The sequence below is a fragment of the Cyprinus carpio genome, chromosome A3 (assembly GCF_018340385.1).
Source record: "Cyprinus carpio isolate SPL01 chromosome A3, ASM1834038v1, whole genome shotgun sequence".
In the NCBI taxonomy this organism is placed as follows: domain Eukaryota; kingdom Metazoa; phylum Chordata; class Actinopteri; order Cypriniformes; family Cyprinidae; genus Cyprinus; species Cyprinus carpio.
The window spans coordinates 16,002,628-16,020,686 of NC_056574.1; the positions used below are offsets into that span (position 1 = coordinate 16,002,628).

Here is an 18,059-nt window from a genome sequence, read left to right on the forward strand (position 1 = left end):
AAAAAAAAATCAATAATTAAAGCCACAAAGAGTTATTTATACCATAAATACAATAAATTGACTGTATTCTATAAATATAATAGTTTATGCAAATGAAATTATTTTGTATTAGGTTCTTTTGTAATATAACTAGAAGAGTTGAATGATATAATACATTCAAAATCAATATTATAAATCAAAATAAATATTAATCTGTTAGTATCAAATATTTATTATTAAATAAAGTACATTACATTTTTTGATAGGACTATATAAATGCATTTTTGTTTCAGCTGATAGAAATACAAGCTTGTCTAATGCTTTCCTTCTCAGTCGTCTTGTAGAAAGCGGTAGGCGTAGGACCAGTTTCTTACTGTAGTATTATTCGGGTTTTTGGATGAGCCCACGGCTGATGCGCGCATCACGTCTACCAATCAACACGAGGCGTTAAGACTGCGCGCTGCACTCTCAGCCACTGAGAGCAGTCAATGAATATTTATGGCGAGGCTGCTCACTCTCCAGCGCTCAAAGTTAGTGGATTAGCAGTAGGAGGATGACTGCGTGATACAACATCAGCACCTCGTTTGGATTAAGATCCAGGGTTTGCGCCAATTGCCACCTGAAATCAGCGGTGTGAAGGACAGCGGTGTCAAAACTGCACTCCAGAAGCGGTATCGGGTGAAGACGTGCCCTGCACATCACTTCAGAGACTTTGCTATCTCTTTGCCCCTTTTCTTCTAAGATGACAAGACTTCCATCAGCAGCAGCATCACCCTCAGTCCAAGCGGGCTGCTCGTTTGGAAGGACGCCCGACCGCAGCCGTTCTCATCTGCAAGTTCAATCCGATCAATTGTGACAAAGGCTGTCAGCGTCGGAATAAGAAATCGATACTCAAGACGTTGTTCTGGAATTTAAACGATCCGTTTTCCTCAAGTGAAGCGCGCGTAGAGTGCGCGGGCTCCTCGCACTTTCAGATGTTTGCGGTGTTGATGGTGACAGATTATTGTTGTTGAGTGTCCATGCGAGACTTGGGGTGGAAACATGTCTGGCCACTTCTCTGAGAGGGTCGCTGCTATCAGAGATGGCATTTTGGTCCAGCACTTCGGTTTTTACTTCTAAAGTGCCCCGGAAGATCTTATTCATGTTCACCCTCTCCCTTTCTGTCACCTATCTGTTCTATAGCTTGATGAGCTGTTACAACTCCTTCCAGTTCCAGGAGAACTACGTTTATCAGGGGAGGCTTGTGACAGATGAAACAACTTTTGTTACGCTGAGGGAAAAACTTTACTCGACCTCTTCCCAGGTCTATCTCGACGAGGAGTTCATCGAGAGAACGGCGACAGAGCAAACTATCGCCGTCTCGAGCGTTAGAAATAGAGTGGGGATCGACGAGAGGACGGCAGGATGGGCGCGAGCTCAAGCGGCTACGACCAGCAGCATGATGTCGCGCGCCGCCGCTGCTGCTGGAGAGCACGAGCACCCGGAATTCAGCACCACGGACAGCGAGCTTCAGAGAGTGGTGAACTGCACTTCGGATTACGGGGTTAAAAAATTGCCCCAAGCCATTATAATCGGAGTGAAGAAAGGGGGGACAAGGGCTCTGCTGGAAGCTTTGCGGGTTCATCCCGATGTTCGAGCCGTTGGGAATGAGCCTCACTTCTTTGACAGGAACTACGAGAGGGGGCTGGATTGGTACAGGTGCGACCTTCACGTTTCTCTGTTGTGTTGTTTATAGGTAAATGACAGATAAGGATGTCTGAGATCTGAGATCATGATAACAATCTAGTTTAAAGTTCTTGGAAATGCCATTTCTTTCTTGATTTTTGTTTAATATGCTTTTGAAAAAGTTTTATAAAAATTTCTTTACAAAACAGTTGATTTAATCTCAAGCAAAATGTTTATCGTAATTATTATTATTATTATAAATTTGCAAACATTTTGTCGACACACACACGCACACATGACAACAAAATGGCCTCCTTCATGACTGACTTTAATTTATGGGATATTTATATATATATATATATATATATATATATATATATATATATATATATATATAGATAGATAGATAGATAGATAGATATAATACCTATATTATTATTTGTAGTTGTTAATTTATTTGTAAATAATAATGAAAGATTATTCCAAACTACTGATGCAAAAAGTAATAATTTAATCTGAAATTTAAAAAAGCCATTTCTGAGTCATTTTATAGATCTGGGCAAATCAACATCTTGTCTTGAGCATCTTGTCATTGACCCATATATCTCGGTTGAGTTCTTTCCTTCCTTTCCTATAAAAAAAAAGTACTTGCATTCAGAGATTACAAAAAAAAAAAAAAATTAATTAATAATAATAATAACATTATTGTATTTTTTCAAAATGGTCTAGTAATTCAGAAAAACACTAGTTTAGTACAAATGTCTTATTATTTATACCGATGATCCAAGCTTTTGAAGACATAAGATGAATGTATGGCTATTTACAAGTATATACATCCATGTTTAGTACAGTCGTAAAATAAGAAATAGTATATATCTTTATTTGACAAAAAAAAAAAAAAAAATCTTTTGATCAGGGCTGATCAGATGTAAATGCCACTTCTGTAGGCCTATACATACTGCATTTGAGTATGTCTACACTTAATATAGTCTTGGTCATCTGCTTTTGTTTCCCATTTCGTAATTGAGGGATGCTTTAGTCAGTCACTTATTCAGTAGACTAGTACATATTCGATGATTCAAAAGCAACCAAGCTCCAGGCTGCAGTGGATGCTTTTGTCCAGCTTTAACATAATTACTACAGCAGCATGACTGTTTCATTTCACGCCAAATTCATGTTCGCAATCACTGCTCAGTAGAGCCAGGTGCAGTGAATGCTCCATTGAGCACTTTCAGAACGCCTGGGTTCCAGACTCCCAGGTGTGCTCCAATCCTGTGGTGCTTACTCAGGTCACATACACATCCTCAACATGCTTTGACTCGTTGGTCTGCGATATTTCCTAGTTTACATCTCTCCACTCTATTTACAATCAGAACCAGTGCAGGTTATTACACTCAGGCTGTTTTTCTTTGTAGTGCTATTCTACATAGACCTAACATCATTCAGCCGAGCAGTTGCCTATGGTCAGGAGAAGCTGTACAAATAACGTCTGAGGGGTAGAGAGAGAATGAGCATTAAGCCATGCTGCGGTGTGTGCTGGATCCGCTTGGACCTGCTAGCCTTGGGCTGTGACTCAGAGCTTTGAGGCCAGGCAACATCTGTCGCAATTCACTTCAGAGCGAGCAGAACTCGTAACATTCGTTCATTTGCCTGGTTGTTAATGCGAGCTGTTTCATAACAGTTGTTGTGTGGGACTCATTAGACCCAGGGATGACAAGGTTATATAAATAACACCTAAGAGTGCTTGTGTGTTTTAAAAAATCCCTTAAGCGGCCTTAAATTTGTTTCCACATGCGCTTGGAACATGACATGTAGCTTGGAGGAATATCAAATATGTAATGGCCTACCATACTCACCGAATGAAACAACATTACATACAGTGCAGTAACTGCCTGGGTAGATGTGCAATATGTCAAAGCGCCAACTGAGGGGTTAAATGTAGCTAAACAAAAATAACAGATTGCAAATAAACTGTATTTAAAACAAAATGTATTTGAAATGACATTAAAGGATGGACCTTGAATTTGATGACATGAAATATGCTTAAGAAGGCAACTCGGTTTACAAATATTCTGTATGCAAAGATGCAGAGACAAGTCGGTTTTACATTTTAAAGCCTTCAGGAATAAATATCCAGTGGTAAAGGCTTTTTGGACTTCATTTGCTGGGCATATATATCAGGAGAAGTTAGGTAGTCTTTTCAGTCTTGAAATATGATGGTGCTCCTCCTTTACAGCCTGATGCTATGTTTAAAAGGCTTGTCAGGGAGGACTGGATGCTCTGTTAAACTCCTGTCTGCTTTTAAAAGAAGCCTCACTTTCACTGAGTGGGTAATGCGTTCCCTCTGTCGAATAATAATAGCTTGGCATCATTAGACTAATTGCGCCACTGTTGGGGTTCACTCTTAGATTAAAGGAGTGCAGGAAGGTAAAAATCAGAATGTTAAAGCTGAAGTGTGTAATTCTTGCAGTGTTAAAAGATTCATATCCCAGCTTAATTTGCAGAGACAACTTTTAAGTAAGCCATTTGTGGGGCAAAACACTGCTCTTTTTGAGCATCCCAGCTCCCGATTGAATGGGCGATAATATCGTTTACATAAAACAAAAATAAAAGAAACAAAAATAAAAAAAAAAAAACAAAAAAAAATAAAAATAAAATAAAAAACAAACAAAAAAAAATAAAAATAAAATAAAAAATAAATCAATTCTAATAGGACATTTGCAACATTTTACAGGCTTCTCTGATCTGTTATTTATTCATTCTATTCAATAGCCCCCACACAATATTCAGAGCTGGAGATCCTTTGGTTATTTGACCTCAGGAGAGTTTTTCCATCTTTTTGTCCAGTTGCGAGCCTGTAAAAGAGGTGGCCTTTCAAGAGATAGCAAAAAATCAGCATTGCCTACACCAAGTTCTCTTCCTTTTTGTTGGAAATAAAATACATTCTGATCAGTGAGAGCCGACTGCTGAAGCCCACGCATTGCTCTTGCCCTGTACAAGGCTACACAACGAAGCGTCTAATTCCAGCACCTATTTATTCCCCAGGGCCCCGTTTCCTGATAGAACTTCAAAAATTCCTCATTACTTACAAATTTTGGTTGTTTAAAGGAATATTGAGAGTTAAAGGCAAGATTAAGTTCCAAACCAATGTTATTTTAGTATCAATAAGATATCATCAAGAGTATTATTTTTATTAATATTTTAAATTATTTTTTCATTTTAATTTTGCCAATTTTCAGTTTTAGTTTAAGTTTTAGAAATTTTGCTTTGGGTTCTTGTCAATTATATTGGTTATTTTAAGATTTTTATATAGTTATTATTATTATTATTTTATTAAATAAATGAAAATGAATTTGTTTAAAAAGAATTATAGCCCAATGAAAATGAAAATTTGTTAGGTTTCTAGTTATAAACAACAGATATACTGTTCAGAATTAAGTATTTGGACACTCGGGTTCAGATGTTAGTTGATCATGTCCATAGTTAATATAGCTCATCACTGTGGTTACTCTGATAGAACACCTGTGTGAACCTGTTGAGAATTGACAGGTTAGCTGACACCCTGACACTTGACACCTTTAAAATAGCTCCAAAAAGTTCATTGTAAGAAAAGCTCCAGCGCTATTTGATTGCAGATGTCACTTGCTTTGATATTTAATGCAATGAAATTCAGACTTTTTAAATGTGGCTTAAGTGTCCTAATACTTTAAGGGCCACTGGGTGCAGTGAATCATCTGCAAGTTTCTGAGGAGTATGAACAGCATGCGGCATTGATTCTTTCCTGTCAGAAGCCGAGAAACAAGCCTCTGATAGAAGGAGCGAGTTGCAGACGCAGATCCACTGCTGAGCGAAGCAGGACAGAACCCAAACCCTCCGTTTATCCCTTGTTTACCTTGCCTCAGCACACCACGCTGCAGTTCAACCCGACTCTCGCCTCCTGACTGATGGCTTGAAGCTGTGAGAGGAGGTGGTCCACTTCCCAACTCAAGCTGGATGCCATCTCTCTCCATACAGCCTAGCCCCTGCACCTCCCTGGGATGCCCCAATCTGCCTGCTCCTGATAAGCTTCTGCCAAGGCATGCAAGGACACAACTCTGGGTACTCGGATGCCAACGCGGCAATCATGGAATTAAACTTTTTATTTAGGAGCATGCCCCTGTGCCTGTCGTGAGCGAGTGGACTGCTGCAGTCAAGTCTGTCTCATCCCCAATTTCCAATTAATTAAATTCACCAGCACAAGTGAGCCCAGTGACTACAGGAGCTTCCGTCCTGGCACTTCATGTTTATCACCCGTCAAGTCCTCTTTTGGCTAGGTGCGAACATTGTGCCATTCCAATGCTGAGATACAGCCGCTGAAATTCCTGCGCTGCTGATGTTTGAAAATTGTGAATGTACTTGCTATTACTATTGTATGACATACTGATGGTATGTAGGCATCTTCCGGGATCCAGCTTTCAGGGTTGCATGGAAAGACATGCGCATATTGTTTGCCCCTCCGGAAACAATTCCAGACAGCAGTCTTGACAGTTCAATTACATCTGGGATTTAAAGTCAAAGAGCATTAAGGTGTAAGCATTCACACGGTGCCGCAGTCTATGAGAAAGGTTCTCCGTGGCCTAAAGAATCAAGGTAAAAAGTGAGCTCGGCCTTCTGGGTTATTCGAGTCCATTTCTTTTGCGGCACCAGAGCTGTACATGGAATCGCAGCATTTTATCTTTGAAGGCTGAGAGAGGAAAATCCACCTGCCGTCAAGATTCTGCAGTACATCTTTTCTTACTCAACCCTCAACGCCTCGCTCTTTCTGACAGACATCCTTGCTGCCTGCTGGGCTGAATGCTGCTAGAAAGTTTCTGAAGTGATGATCTTCATCCAATTCCACAAGTTTAATTCACTTATGCTAAGAATCTAATTTGTCAATTTAATTTGCAGCCATTAAAATATCTGCATCGTCGCACAATCTGCCATTAACACACAGTTTCTGCCCGCTTTGTGTCTGTGGATGAGAACCTAAACCTTGTCCTCGTTGCAAAGCAAATATGGAGGCTGGTTAAGCTTTGTTTCTTTTCTATTTTTTTTAGCCCCACATTGTCAGCCACTTCCTCAAGTATTAAATTATTTATTTTGAGCCAAAAATAAAGAGTAAACTTAAGTCATTTTGAGCTTAAAAGAATTCTCCCAGGGATTATTTACTTTCCACGGATTTGCCATGATGTGTTTCCAGTCAGAAGGAACAATGATTTCATTCGACAAAGAGTTGGTTTACAGCCATCTTAAAATCTCTCTGAATAAGAATTCCCTGGGACAAATAGGCATGTCAATCATACTTGACAAGATTCCAATTTTCTCCCTGCATTTCCTTCAGCACCTATTTTGTGTATTGGGTGAGTAATACAGTCTCAAGACAGACCCAAAAACAAGCTTATGCAGTTCAGACAGGAACTTTGACACGTTGAAGCCACGCAGTGAGGGCAAACACGCAGCTTCCAGCGTGTCTCACGGCTGCTCCTCTGACCTGACATTTATCATAGCAGGGCTTTGCTTTTCCTCAGAGGAGCTGTGGGGATAAAAAAAACAAAAAACAAAAAAAAAACCTTCTTGATTCCCTGCTAGGAATGTGACACATGGCTTCACCTGCATCTCTCTGTGACATCTGACACAGTACACAGAAATCCTAATACGCCATGTGGATCTGACAGATAGAGGATGCTATTAAAGGAATAGTTCCCCCCAAAGTGAAATTTCTGTCATCTTTTCCTCACATTTATATTGTTCTACATTTGTATGTTGTTATTTTCCTGCAGGAATTTTGAAGAATTGCTATGCAGCACTTGCCACACTATAACAGATTTACAGTGACCACTTCTTAAAAGGTTTGTTCATCCAGAAATGAAACACCCTTATGGCGATCCAAACCTGCTCGAGTTTTGTTTATCTTTGACAGACAAAGAAACTATTTTTAATGAAATCTGAGATATTTCTTTCCCTCCAATGAAAGTCCATTCACCCGAAACTTGTGATGTTTAAAAAAGTTAATAAAGACATTGTACAAGTAATCCATATGAATCTAGTGCTTTAATCCAAGTTTTGGGAAGAGACTCGATTTATTTCTATGATGAACAGATTTCATCTAAGCTTTTATTCACACACACACACACACACACACACACACCACACACTCACACACACACACACACACATATATATATATATATATGTGTGTGTGTGTGTGTGAGATCAATGAGCATACAGCACAACAAATACAGTCAACAAAAGCTCAAATGTGCCTTCGTGTCACACGGAAGAACAAACATTGGTTCTCATGCACCAGCCGAGCACATTTGTCCTTCCACATTTTATAAAGCAATTATGTGTCTTCAGAAAACTTGTATTGAACAGTTTGATTTATATAGATTACTTTATGAACTTTTTACACCATTAAAGTTTTGATGGACAGGACAGACATTTTTTTGGGTCTGGAATGACATGAGGGTGAGTAAATGTTGACAGAATTTCCATTTTAGGCTGAATTATCCCTTTTAAAAATACAAAAGTGGCATAAATTCGGTACATACTGTACATTTCCAATTAAGTCTGTTCTTCAGAAAAGCTTATTATTTGGCTTCAAAAGACTTGAAATAAGTTACACTGGCTACTCTTACAATTCTTGTGGTGCTTTTTTTTTGTATCATTTTTTGGTCTTGATGGCACTGATTCAATGTGAACTTGTTCTCTGCAGTGATTCTTTAAAAACTATCAACTTTTTGTGTCCTATGGAAATGATAACACCATATGGCTTTGGACCAGCGAGAATAAATAGTGGGTGACAAAATGTAAATTTTTAGCTGAACTATTCTTTTAACAGTTTGCCAAGGGAATAATAAATCACAAATGAAAGTTTTCCCCATTTTGCGAACAACCGAATGTGAACAAACAAATGAGAAAGGCAGCTATTTAGCAGTGCTGCTTTGTGAATGATCTGTGACATAGCTCACACCACCCATTTCTTCAATAATATACACAGCTTAGAAGATTGTGACAGGCTTAATTCAATTATGGCGGTGAGAAGTGCTTACACTCTGTAGGTGTGAGCTAATTCCTCTGTTAACACCCCTGAGTCACTGTCACAAAGACAGACACATTCATTGGCTTCCAGAAGCTTGTTTGCTGTGATTGTCCCATCACCTTTGAAATTTCACATTGCTTTCTGTTGTTTATTTATTCATGTGCTTTTCCTTGTCTGAAATCACCATGAGGTATTCAGCTAGAATAATTTTAGCATAGTGTGAAGCAATGTAGGGATAGTATTTTGGCAGTGTAAACTGACTGCAACAGTTTCAACATACTGAGTTCTGGTGGTTAGATCCTGTTCTTATGTGACTTTGAATGTGTTTCTGGGAACTTTTCCTGTGCCATTGTCTATTGAGGTTTCAAGTTGCCCGCCATCAATTATATGCATACACCATTAATCAAACCCCACATGAGAATGTCCCGCAATAAAATTTCAACTCACAATAGTTTTTATGCAGCAGCTGCCACATGCGCCAAGTGTCCTTTGAGATCTGGACTAAGCTGATGAGATGAAAAAGGATGCTTTTAAGGATTATGCTAATTGCTAATTGGAGTATCAGAAGGAGATTGTTTTCCTGGGGTAATTTGGATTATTGACATTTAAGATGTCAGGTTGAGCAATGTTTTGCTTTTGAGGCAGATTTTGCTTTCTATAATGCATTTAAACTGCATTTAATTTCTTGACAATGATTGTAAGTTATGATGAACGGTAGGACGCTTACATCCAGTGTTTGAAAGGGAGTGGACTGGAGTCACCCCCAGTTGAATTTATTATTTTTTTTTTTAGTGAAAGTAAAACTTTGTCTTTCGCTCAAATACCACATGTGAACATAAACAATTGTAGTGGAATTTTCTAGCTTAAATAAAATTGAAAATGTTTGTTGCACAGTCCCTTGTGGATGTTTCATGTGTGTTTTTCAGTTCTTGCCTGCCTCGCCTCATGTATGGATTTACTATTTATTGTCCATGTCTCCCTTTGCCTGGATTTACTTTTGTTTTGTTTGTTAATAAATGCTTTTATGTTGCAATTGGATCCTACTTTCCATCATTCTGAATCAGTGAATTTACACTGACTGACAGCTTGAGCAGAAACATGCACTGTTGTTTAATGAGATCATAGTATGTATAATATGTCTTGAAAGGTTTCTATAGAATTATTGCAGTTTTCTCTATGGAGACAAAGAATAGGATTTTTACTTCCTGAACCCAACTGTTGCACTATATTGCACACCCCTCTGTGTTTGTGCTGTTTTTCAAGAATTTTGAAGAAACTTTGTGTTAAAGTAAACCTTTTTGGTTACCTGCAGTGTTCCGAATAAGGTTAACAATGAGATTTGCTATTTTTATGAAGCGAATTCTGAAATTGAGGGAGAATTATTCCACTGGTTGAGGGACTTTAAATGGTCTTTGTTCGCGACTGAACCGCTTTTAAAGTCTCTCCCAGCTTTAGTCACTTTTTCCTTCTATTTCAAGTTAATACAGATTTTCATGATTTAAAACAACAGACGGAATGATATAATGTGAAAGAAATAATGAAATAAGTCTCCCTCCCCTCAGACGTGCTGCTCAGGCTGTCAGCATGTCACTGGATTGGTGATCTCTACTCAGTTACTCATGCCACACGTTTTAGCGTGTTTGCAGTGATGCAGACTCTTCACAGCCATCCACCCCCATTTTTTCTCTTGCCTGCCTGTCTACAAATTTTAGAGCACCTCAAGTATGATTTACATTTGAAATACATGTTCATTATTAACCTGGAAAACACAGTTGGAAATGTGTTAACACACAAAGGTTTAAGTGATCACCTCGATAAACAATGAACCCAAATCTCTGTTCTTTTCATTCAAGGTGACTTTCCAATCACAGCTTCCATATACTCAGTCCTTCAGTTATTTTAAAAGGCCAACAAACCATGAAAGCGCATCTGGGCAGAGGTGAGAAGGTAGCAGTGCTGTAACTAATGGGTTTATTTAATTTAATTTACTGCAGCAGCCCGGGATCACAAGAGGCATGCGGGACGGAGAGAGATTGAGGTTGCTGTGGGAAAGAAAGAAAGATTAACCCTCTTTTTAAAGGGCAGAATTCGCTCTCATGTCATGCTGGATTTTCCTGCAGAGATATGGCACTGTATAACTTGGCAGAACTAAATTAATACAGGTTTGTGGAGGAATGGGGCTCTCCAGTTTATTTCTGACAAGCCTCCTAATCAACGTCATGCTGGAGCCACACGCGCTGGGTTTTAAAGCTTTGAAAAGCTTTGTAAACACGTCCATAGATGGATGGAAAGGAGCATTTGCCGCAACGACTGCCTCTAGATGCAAAACACACACACACACACACACACACACACACACACACACACACACGCATGACTGTCATACGTGAAAGATGCAGACAGAGAAAAATGGCTGTGTTTACTGACTGCTAGAATATCACGGGCATGGTCAAGCATGCGTTGTAGTCATTAATGCTCACTAATTAGGGACTCGCCTGTGATGCTGCTATTGTGCTTACGTGTCAGTGCATATCTGTTTCGGTGCATGCTGTCCCCAATTAACAGGCAGAAAAAAGGAAAATGTCTCAGAATTCCTGATGTAATCTGTGGAATGTAAATGAAGCAATCCCAGCAGCCCTTGGGTTTGCATAGCCACAGTTCCTGCTGAATCGCTCACAAAGAGCTGTGTTTTAGAATAAACTGGCTGAACACATGCGTGCCCCACCTTGGGTAAATCCAACAAACGCTTTGGGGTGCAGAAAATGAATGTGGCATGATAATTAGTTAACCAACAGAGTGTTGCCAGAGGAGGGAATGTTATACCTAGTGTTTAATAACAGATAGTTTAATGTGTGATGCTTGTAATGTGCCCATTTCTTCATAATGCGTTGGCGTTTTTTTTTTTTTGACAGTTCCTTCTGTTCTTTACCTCCTCGCAAACATATCTGATGTGCTCTTCTTGACGTTTTTGCTTTGAGGTGTCAATGTGTTGTAAAACATTCTCAATGCTGATAGATGCCTAGGGCTGAGGCACATTGAGACAGTGAATTTCTGTTTGCTCAGTTCTCTTAGAATTCGCCTTTGGCTGACTGTGTCATGCTAAGATTATCATGCGGGGTGGATACACACAGGGTTTCTGGGATTTGACTATCATCACATCAATTCGCGCCACCTTTGTAGCTATGGATGGTGACGTTTGACAGGATTATCTGACATCAAGTACCATTGGGCTGCTGTGAATGTTGAGAATGGGATGCATACAGTCAGTTACGGCAAGTGGTATTTGGGCACAGACAACATGCAGAGTTGTGTTTTGATTTGAATCACAATCATAAATGGGAAATTCAAGGTCAGATTGTCATTTCTAGTCGAGCAAGGGTCAATCGCATTAATAAAACAGCCAGACAGTAGCATGCCAAATTGTATCAGCAACATTATAAATACATTCTAACAAAATCATTTGTTGGTGAAAATGTGTATATGTTTGTGTGTGTGTAGTTTATATATAGTCTATGTAGTTTTAACTTTTGTTTATTTTAGAGCATCAATTTAAATAGAATAGAAATAGAAATATTGCCTTGGCAATGATCTTAAAAAGTTTTTTTTTTTATTAAATTTTATTGTATTTTATTTCAGTTAGCATTTATTGCATTTCAAGTAAATGACTTGATTTTAATGGTTTTATTTTGTTATAGTTTCTATTTAACTATAATAATCCTGATGCATACAATTTTAAATAGCCATTTGTTTTAGGTTTGATGTTGTAAAGTATGATATTATTGACTTTACAGGTATGTGAGCAATTGAAGAGTCAGTGGGCTAAAATGTTCCCACCACCTTTAATTTTTTTATGTATTTGATTAAAGAAGTTGTAGCATGCTTAGCATTAAATCTCTCAGGTTTTAATATGAAAACGGTGCTATACAGAGTTTTGCACCTTTCTTAGTGGATTTGTTGTCAAGGCAGATCTGTGTTCAGGACACACAGTGCACAGAATTGGTTCACGCTGCGTTGCTTTGTTTCATCTTTAGAGTAAATATCTCTCTTATGCCTCGTTTCGACCGAAATTACCTGGAACAATTGTACCAGGAACCTTTTTCCACATGAACTATTTTCCACCCAGACCTGTTGCTTTCTGCGTTTCCACTGCAGTCAAACTGGCAGGTCGACTCGGGAGTGTGATCTCCCGCGGACGGGATGACGCAAGTCCGGTAAGTATCAGCTTACTTGATAACATCAGTCAGCTCGCCTTGGCTACTTAAAATTTCCTTACTGTATATTTACAATAAGATAAAATAGAATATCAAATACCACTGCTTCTTTTCGTTTTCATTTAAACAGTAATACCCGCTGAAATATACTTAGTTCAGGGAAATGTGTATATATACAGCCTACATTACAATGAAATGAAATATTATATCAATTGCCTCTTTTTATTTTCATTTTAACATATAAATTAATTGAATATAGACTAAAGATTACCTGTTAGATTTACCCAAAACAAATTATATTTTATGTTTAACCACTGAAGAGACATCAGAGCCAGCGGCACATATCAGAAGGACTAGCCGAGTTGAGACTGCTTTAGGCGGATACATGAGCACTGAGCTCCCGCTGATCGCGTGGAGCTGATCGTCTCTGAAATCGGCCAAACACATTTTTAAATAGGCTCTGTCTTTATAAATAAACTGCAGATTTGAATTTTAAACAACTGCATTCTCGCCTGAAATACTTTTAAAACTACATTTCATGACACAATAACAGTTATATTTTGCAAATTATCCAAATAAATGGTGGTTGAAATCACAGTGCTGCATGAACTCAACCATTCAGCATGTTTAGCGCCCAAATCCCATCCCCGAAAGTTCCGGACCTTTGAAAAAGTACTACCTCGCGAGCAGGGACTTTCTGAGGGGCATTTTTTTTTACCCGGAACTTTATTTAGATCCTGGTTCCTGCGGTGGAAACACACAGAGTACCAGCCCAAAGTCCCTAGTTCCTAGGTAAAGTTCCAGCGGTGGAAACGCGGCTTTACAATAACATGTAAGATGCAAGAAATAGCTATTGCAGTGGGAAAGTAGAATATCATTAAAAACCATACTGTGTATTGTAAATAATATAATGTTATACAGTATGCTTAAAATAATTGTGTAATAGTAAAACAAAACAAACACAAACAGGGCCTACAAAAATTGTTTTAAGTTTAGAGACATTTTGACCACATATGATGCTACCCATTAGTCTGCTGTAAAATGTGCAACCAATATATCTTAAAGACTAAGGAAAGTGGTACATATCATCGATTCACAGTGATATTAGAAAGTATGTGATAGAATAGATAGCTTAAAAACAAAGGTCACATGAATATGGGTGCTTAAAAGTTGCTGAAGTGAACTCAAAAGTTTGGACAGCATTACATTTATGTTAATTGAACTATACACCAGAGAGTGACATGGGAATGAAACGGCATGCCACCTACCTACAGCAAAAGAAGCCCCACTGTGCTTTAAATGTCCCTTTTGCTTTTTAGCTCTTATTCATCCTGTCCCTGACACTGTGCACATTTCTTTTTACCTTCTGCATTATTCTCAAATGAAAGACACAACAAAGTCCACCACATGTTCTGTCAATTATGGAAACTCAGTGAAGCAGTCCTGTTGTGATAATGAATGTAATCAAGCCTCCCGTGGCACAAGCACAATAACAGAAATTTCCGTCAGTCCATGTGCTGCTTAGCATTGTAAGTTACACTAAAAGACCACAGCTCATACGCAGAGTGCTAATGGAAGACATTTTTCGGACAAAGCCACTTTATTTTACACATTGATTCTGTCTTAGGAAATGCTCAAATTCTCAGCGCCAATCAGGCGTGGTCCAGCCAAGCTTTTATGATTTCCACCCACATACCCTTACCCAATGTCTGTCAAAATGAAAACAGACATCTGTCACAAAATCTCTGGATGCAAAGCTTCGTTATTAGAGACCCTTGCTGTGCAATCTGTGTAGATCTTCAGATCTTTAATGGCTCTTGTCGTACATTTTATTTTATGTTTTCATTCATTTTGCTTTATAGTGTTGGCTGAGATTGGAGGTTAAAAATGTTATTGATGCTGCATTATAGGTCGGTCATAGATTGGTGTTGTTCTAGGTATCATCACTTAACAGATTAGATCACCTAAATAAGGAAATCTGTCATCATTTATACAAACACATATCGTTCCAAGCATATACAAACCTGTCACATCAAGTGATGCCAAATGGTTGTCATTTATCTCGTAGTCAAACACTATGATTATGAGGAAGCATGAATGAGATTTAAGAGCTACATGAGAGGTGGAGAATTATCACTGCACTTGCACATGCTTTTGCTCTTCTTTGAAGCTTGACAATCTCTGATCACTATATATTTTTGTTGTAAACAAGTAAGTCATTTGAAAATTCTTTCTTCTATTGTTTTCCACAGAGTAAACAACGTGGGCTTTGGAGTAAATTATTTTTGGTTGAACTACAAAGCCCTTATGAGTTCTTTTAAAGCACCAGTATATACAAGACTTAAATGCACTTTATTGTTTTGTTAACTTAAACTAAAACTGAAACTGAAACTATATTTTAAAAACAAAAACAATCAAACAAACAAAAATGATTATTTCAGCTATTTGTCAAGGCAATATTTCTCAGTTTCTCGATAAAATAATCTAAAACCATATATAATAATAATAATAATAATAATAATAATAGTTCACTATTATTATAGTATATTAGTTAAAAATACTAATACTAACAATAATAATAATAAATACTACTTTAATATATTTAAAAATAAAATGAAAAAAAAAAAAAAACAGACAAAACAGCAATATAACTGGAACTTTAATATTAAAGTGAAATCAGAATATATAAAATAAGATATAGTTCAAAATATTAACGAAAACCGTAATAGCAAATCAGGGATGTCAAAATAACACTGGTAGTGAATATATTAGACCTTTAATTTTAAGATATAATTCATAGTGTACAGTTTTGTTAAGTGCCAATTTGGACCAGTATTCAAACCAAGAAATGTTTAAAGATTACATAAAAAAAAAAAAAAAAAAACCATGACACCTCTGTAACGTATATAGCTGGTTTTGTAAAATACGATGGAAATTAAAAGGTTCTGCAGTGTTGTCCCACTGTAAAACCCATTTTGCCACAAACTGGAACCTTTATTTTTAAGAGCGACCACTTAGAGTCGCAGCATTAACCTCTGTGATCTGCGCTCCGGGCATTAACCTGGCTCTCTCAGTTTGATGGACATGCGCTTCAAAACTGCTCTAAGCAGAGCTCATCCAGAGGCTTTGCAGAGATCTTCTTCACATCTCAGTCAACTGCGGCAAGTCGCTGCCCTAATATGGCAGATTAAAACCCAATATTAATTCTCCTTCCTGTGCTGCTGGAAGCCTGGACTGTTTGCTTGTTGTGTCTGGGGTGTGTTTGTTTTGGCCAAGGTGCTCCGCCTCTGCTATCCTTTTTATTAACACGGGCCCTAATGCCTTGATTTAATGCACTCTCAGAGGTCAGATATTGCGCTGGCAGCCGCAGAACACTTCCTTCCTCCCTGCCCCATTAATAACAGCAAACAAATCAGGGATGTGCCATAAATTTTCTCTCTGGTATATTAGAGCAACTTGGATGTGAGATGTGGACATGTTTATTAAGAGAGGAGAGCATTACTCCTGTGCAGCTCCAGCCAGAGGGTGTGAGTAGGAATGTGTGTGTTTCTTTATCTCTCGCTCTCACTTGTCATTTCATCTGAAATTACATACAATATTCCCCATGACCAGAACGAATCCATATGTCAAGTCATCTTAGATTCATACTATGTGTTTTTTGATGTAATGGACATGACTCTTTAGAATAAAGTAAGCAATTAGAGTCCCAAAGGACACATATTCTTCAGAATTGGCTGTGGACATGCTGACTGTAATTAAGAGACAAAAGATCAAAAATTAAATAAAAAACTATTCAAAAACTATAAAAAAAATAACTATATATATATACTGGCGTCTCAAAGAACCCAGAAACCAATACACTGGTCTGAAGAACCTATATGTCACATCAGTAACTCTCCGAAGACCCATGTAGCCACTCAAGGGTCCTTTACTGCACAAAATGGTTGATGATAAGAGGTTTCTTTGCTGGACCTAAAGTGCTGCAAAGAACTGTTGAAGAACCTCTATTTTTAAAAGTGAAAAGTAGTCCAGGTGACACGTTTTAGGTCATTCCAGAAAATGACATTATGGCTATATGGGTTTATGTAGTTCCTATAGCTCCACTGGTAGAGCATGGTGCTAGCAACAGCAAAGCGCTGGGTCAGATTCCCAGGAAATACACATACTGGCAAGTTGTACAACTTGAATGCACTGTTAGTCACTTTAGATAACAGTTTCTGGCAAATGAGTAAATGTACATATTATGATGTTCTCAACTTGGTTCCGTAGGCATTTTTCTTATTTTCTTATTTGTTGTCTCAAGAGGGATTCAGTAAAATTCTTCAATAAAGATTTCTAAGACATAAACCAAACCAACTAGGTACAAGATGAATCACAACATCATAAATATTGATTGCTAGCACAATTTGAAAATCAGAAAAAAAGAGAGAGACAAAGCTGCGAGACTGCTATGTATATAGTTCAGTCTATACCATTTAAAAGCCTCTTATACTCACCATGGCTGCATTTATTTGATTAAAAATACAGTAAAACAGTTATATTGTGAAATATTATTATAATTTAACTTAATTAATAATTTAATTTAATTAAAAAATGTAATTTTCAGCATCATAACTCTAGTCTTTAGTGTCACATGATCCTTCAGAAATCATTCTAATATGCTGATTTGCAGCTCAGTGGCATTGTAGTGGTGGAGGGATGCAAGTGTTGCCACAGCAGTGAGGAAAGCAGCCACATGTGTATGCATGTATCATCTACTAAATCAGATGATCAGATGAAGCTACTTTTCAGATTAATTAGATGAAGCTACTTTTGTTTTAAACTTTACGGTTAATAATACTGACGGTGTTAAAGAGCTCATATGTGACTGAAAGGAATATTGATGGAAAAAAAGTTTTTAGTATCTGCAGGTTGCTGGTTTCCAGCTGGTTTCTCAGTGTTACAGGCTGATGGCAGGTACCATGGCATCCAGAACTGATCTCTCACTTCCCTTTCAAACTCCCCAAATACTTGAAAACGTTTCCCTTTTACACTCTTTCCTGTTTGTGTAATAGCTCCAGTGTTAGAGAATATATTTGATCAATCCTGATAGCAATGATTAATTAATGCTTTTAATTTTGCATTTGCAATGAATTAAAGGT

The 18,059-nt window shown here is 37.9% G+C and overlaps 1 protein-coding gene across 1 annotated transcript in view; it reads left to right on the forward strand.

Moving 5' to 3' along the window:
* The first annotated feature begins 325 nt into the window (after positions 1–325).
* hs3st4 (heparan sulfate (glucosamine) 3-O-sulfotransferase 4) overlaps positions 326–18,059 on the forward strand; it is an 88,678-nt gene continuing 70,944 nt past the window's right edge. Inside the window, exon 1 of the mRNA XM_042720639.1 lies at positions 326–1,677. Coding sequence (XP_042576573.1) covers positions 1,061–1,677 — 617 coding nt within the window. The 5' untranslated portion in view covers positions 326–1,060. The remainder of the gene's footprint in view (positions 1,678–18,059) is intronic.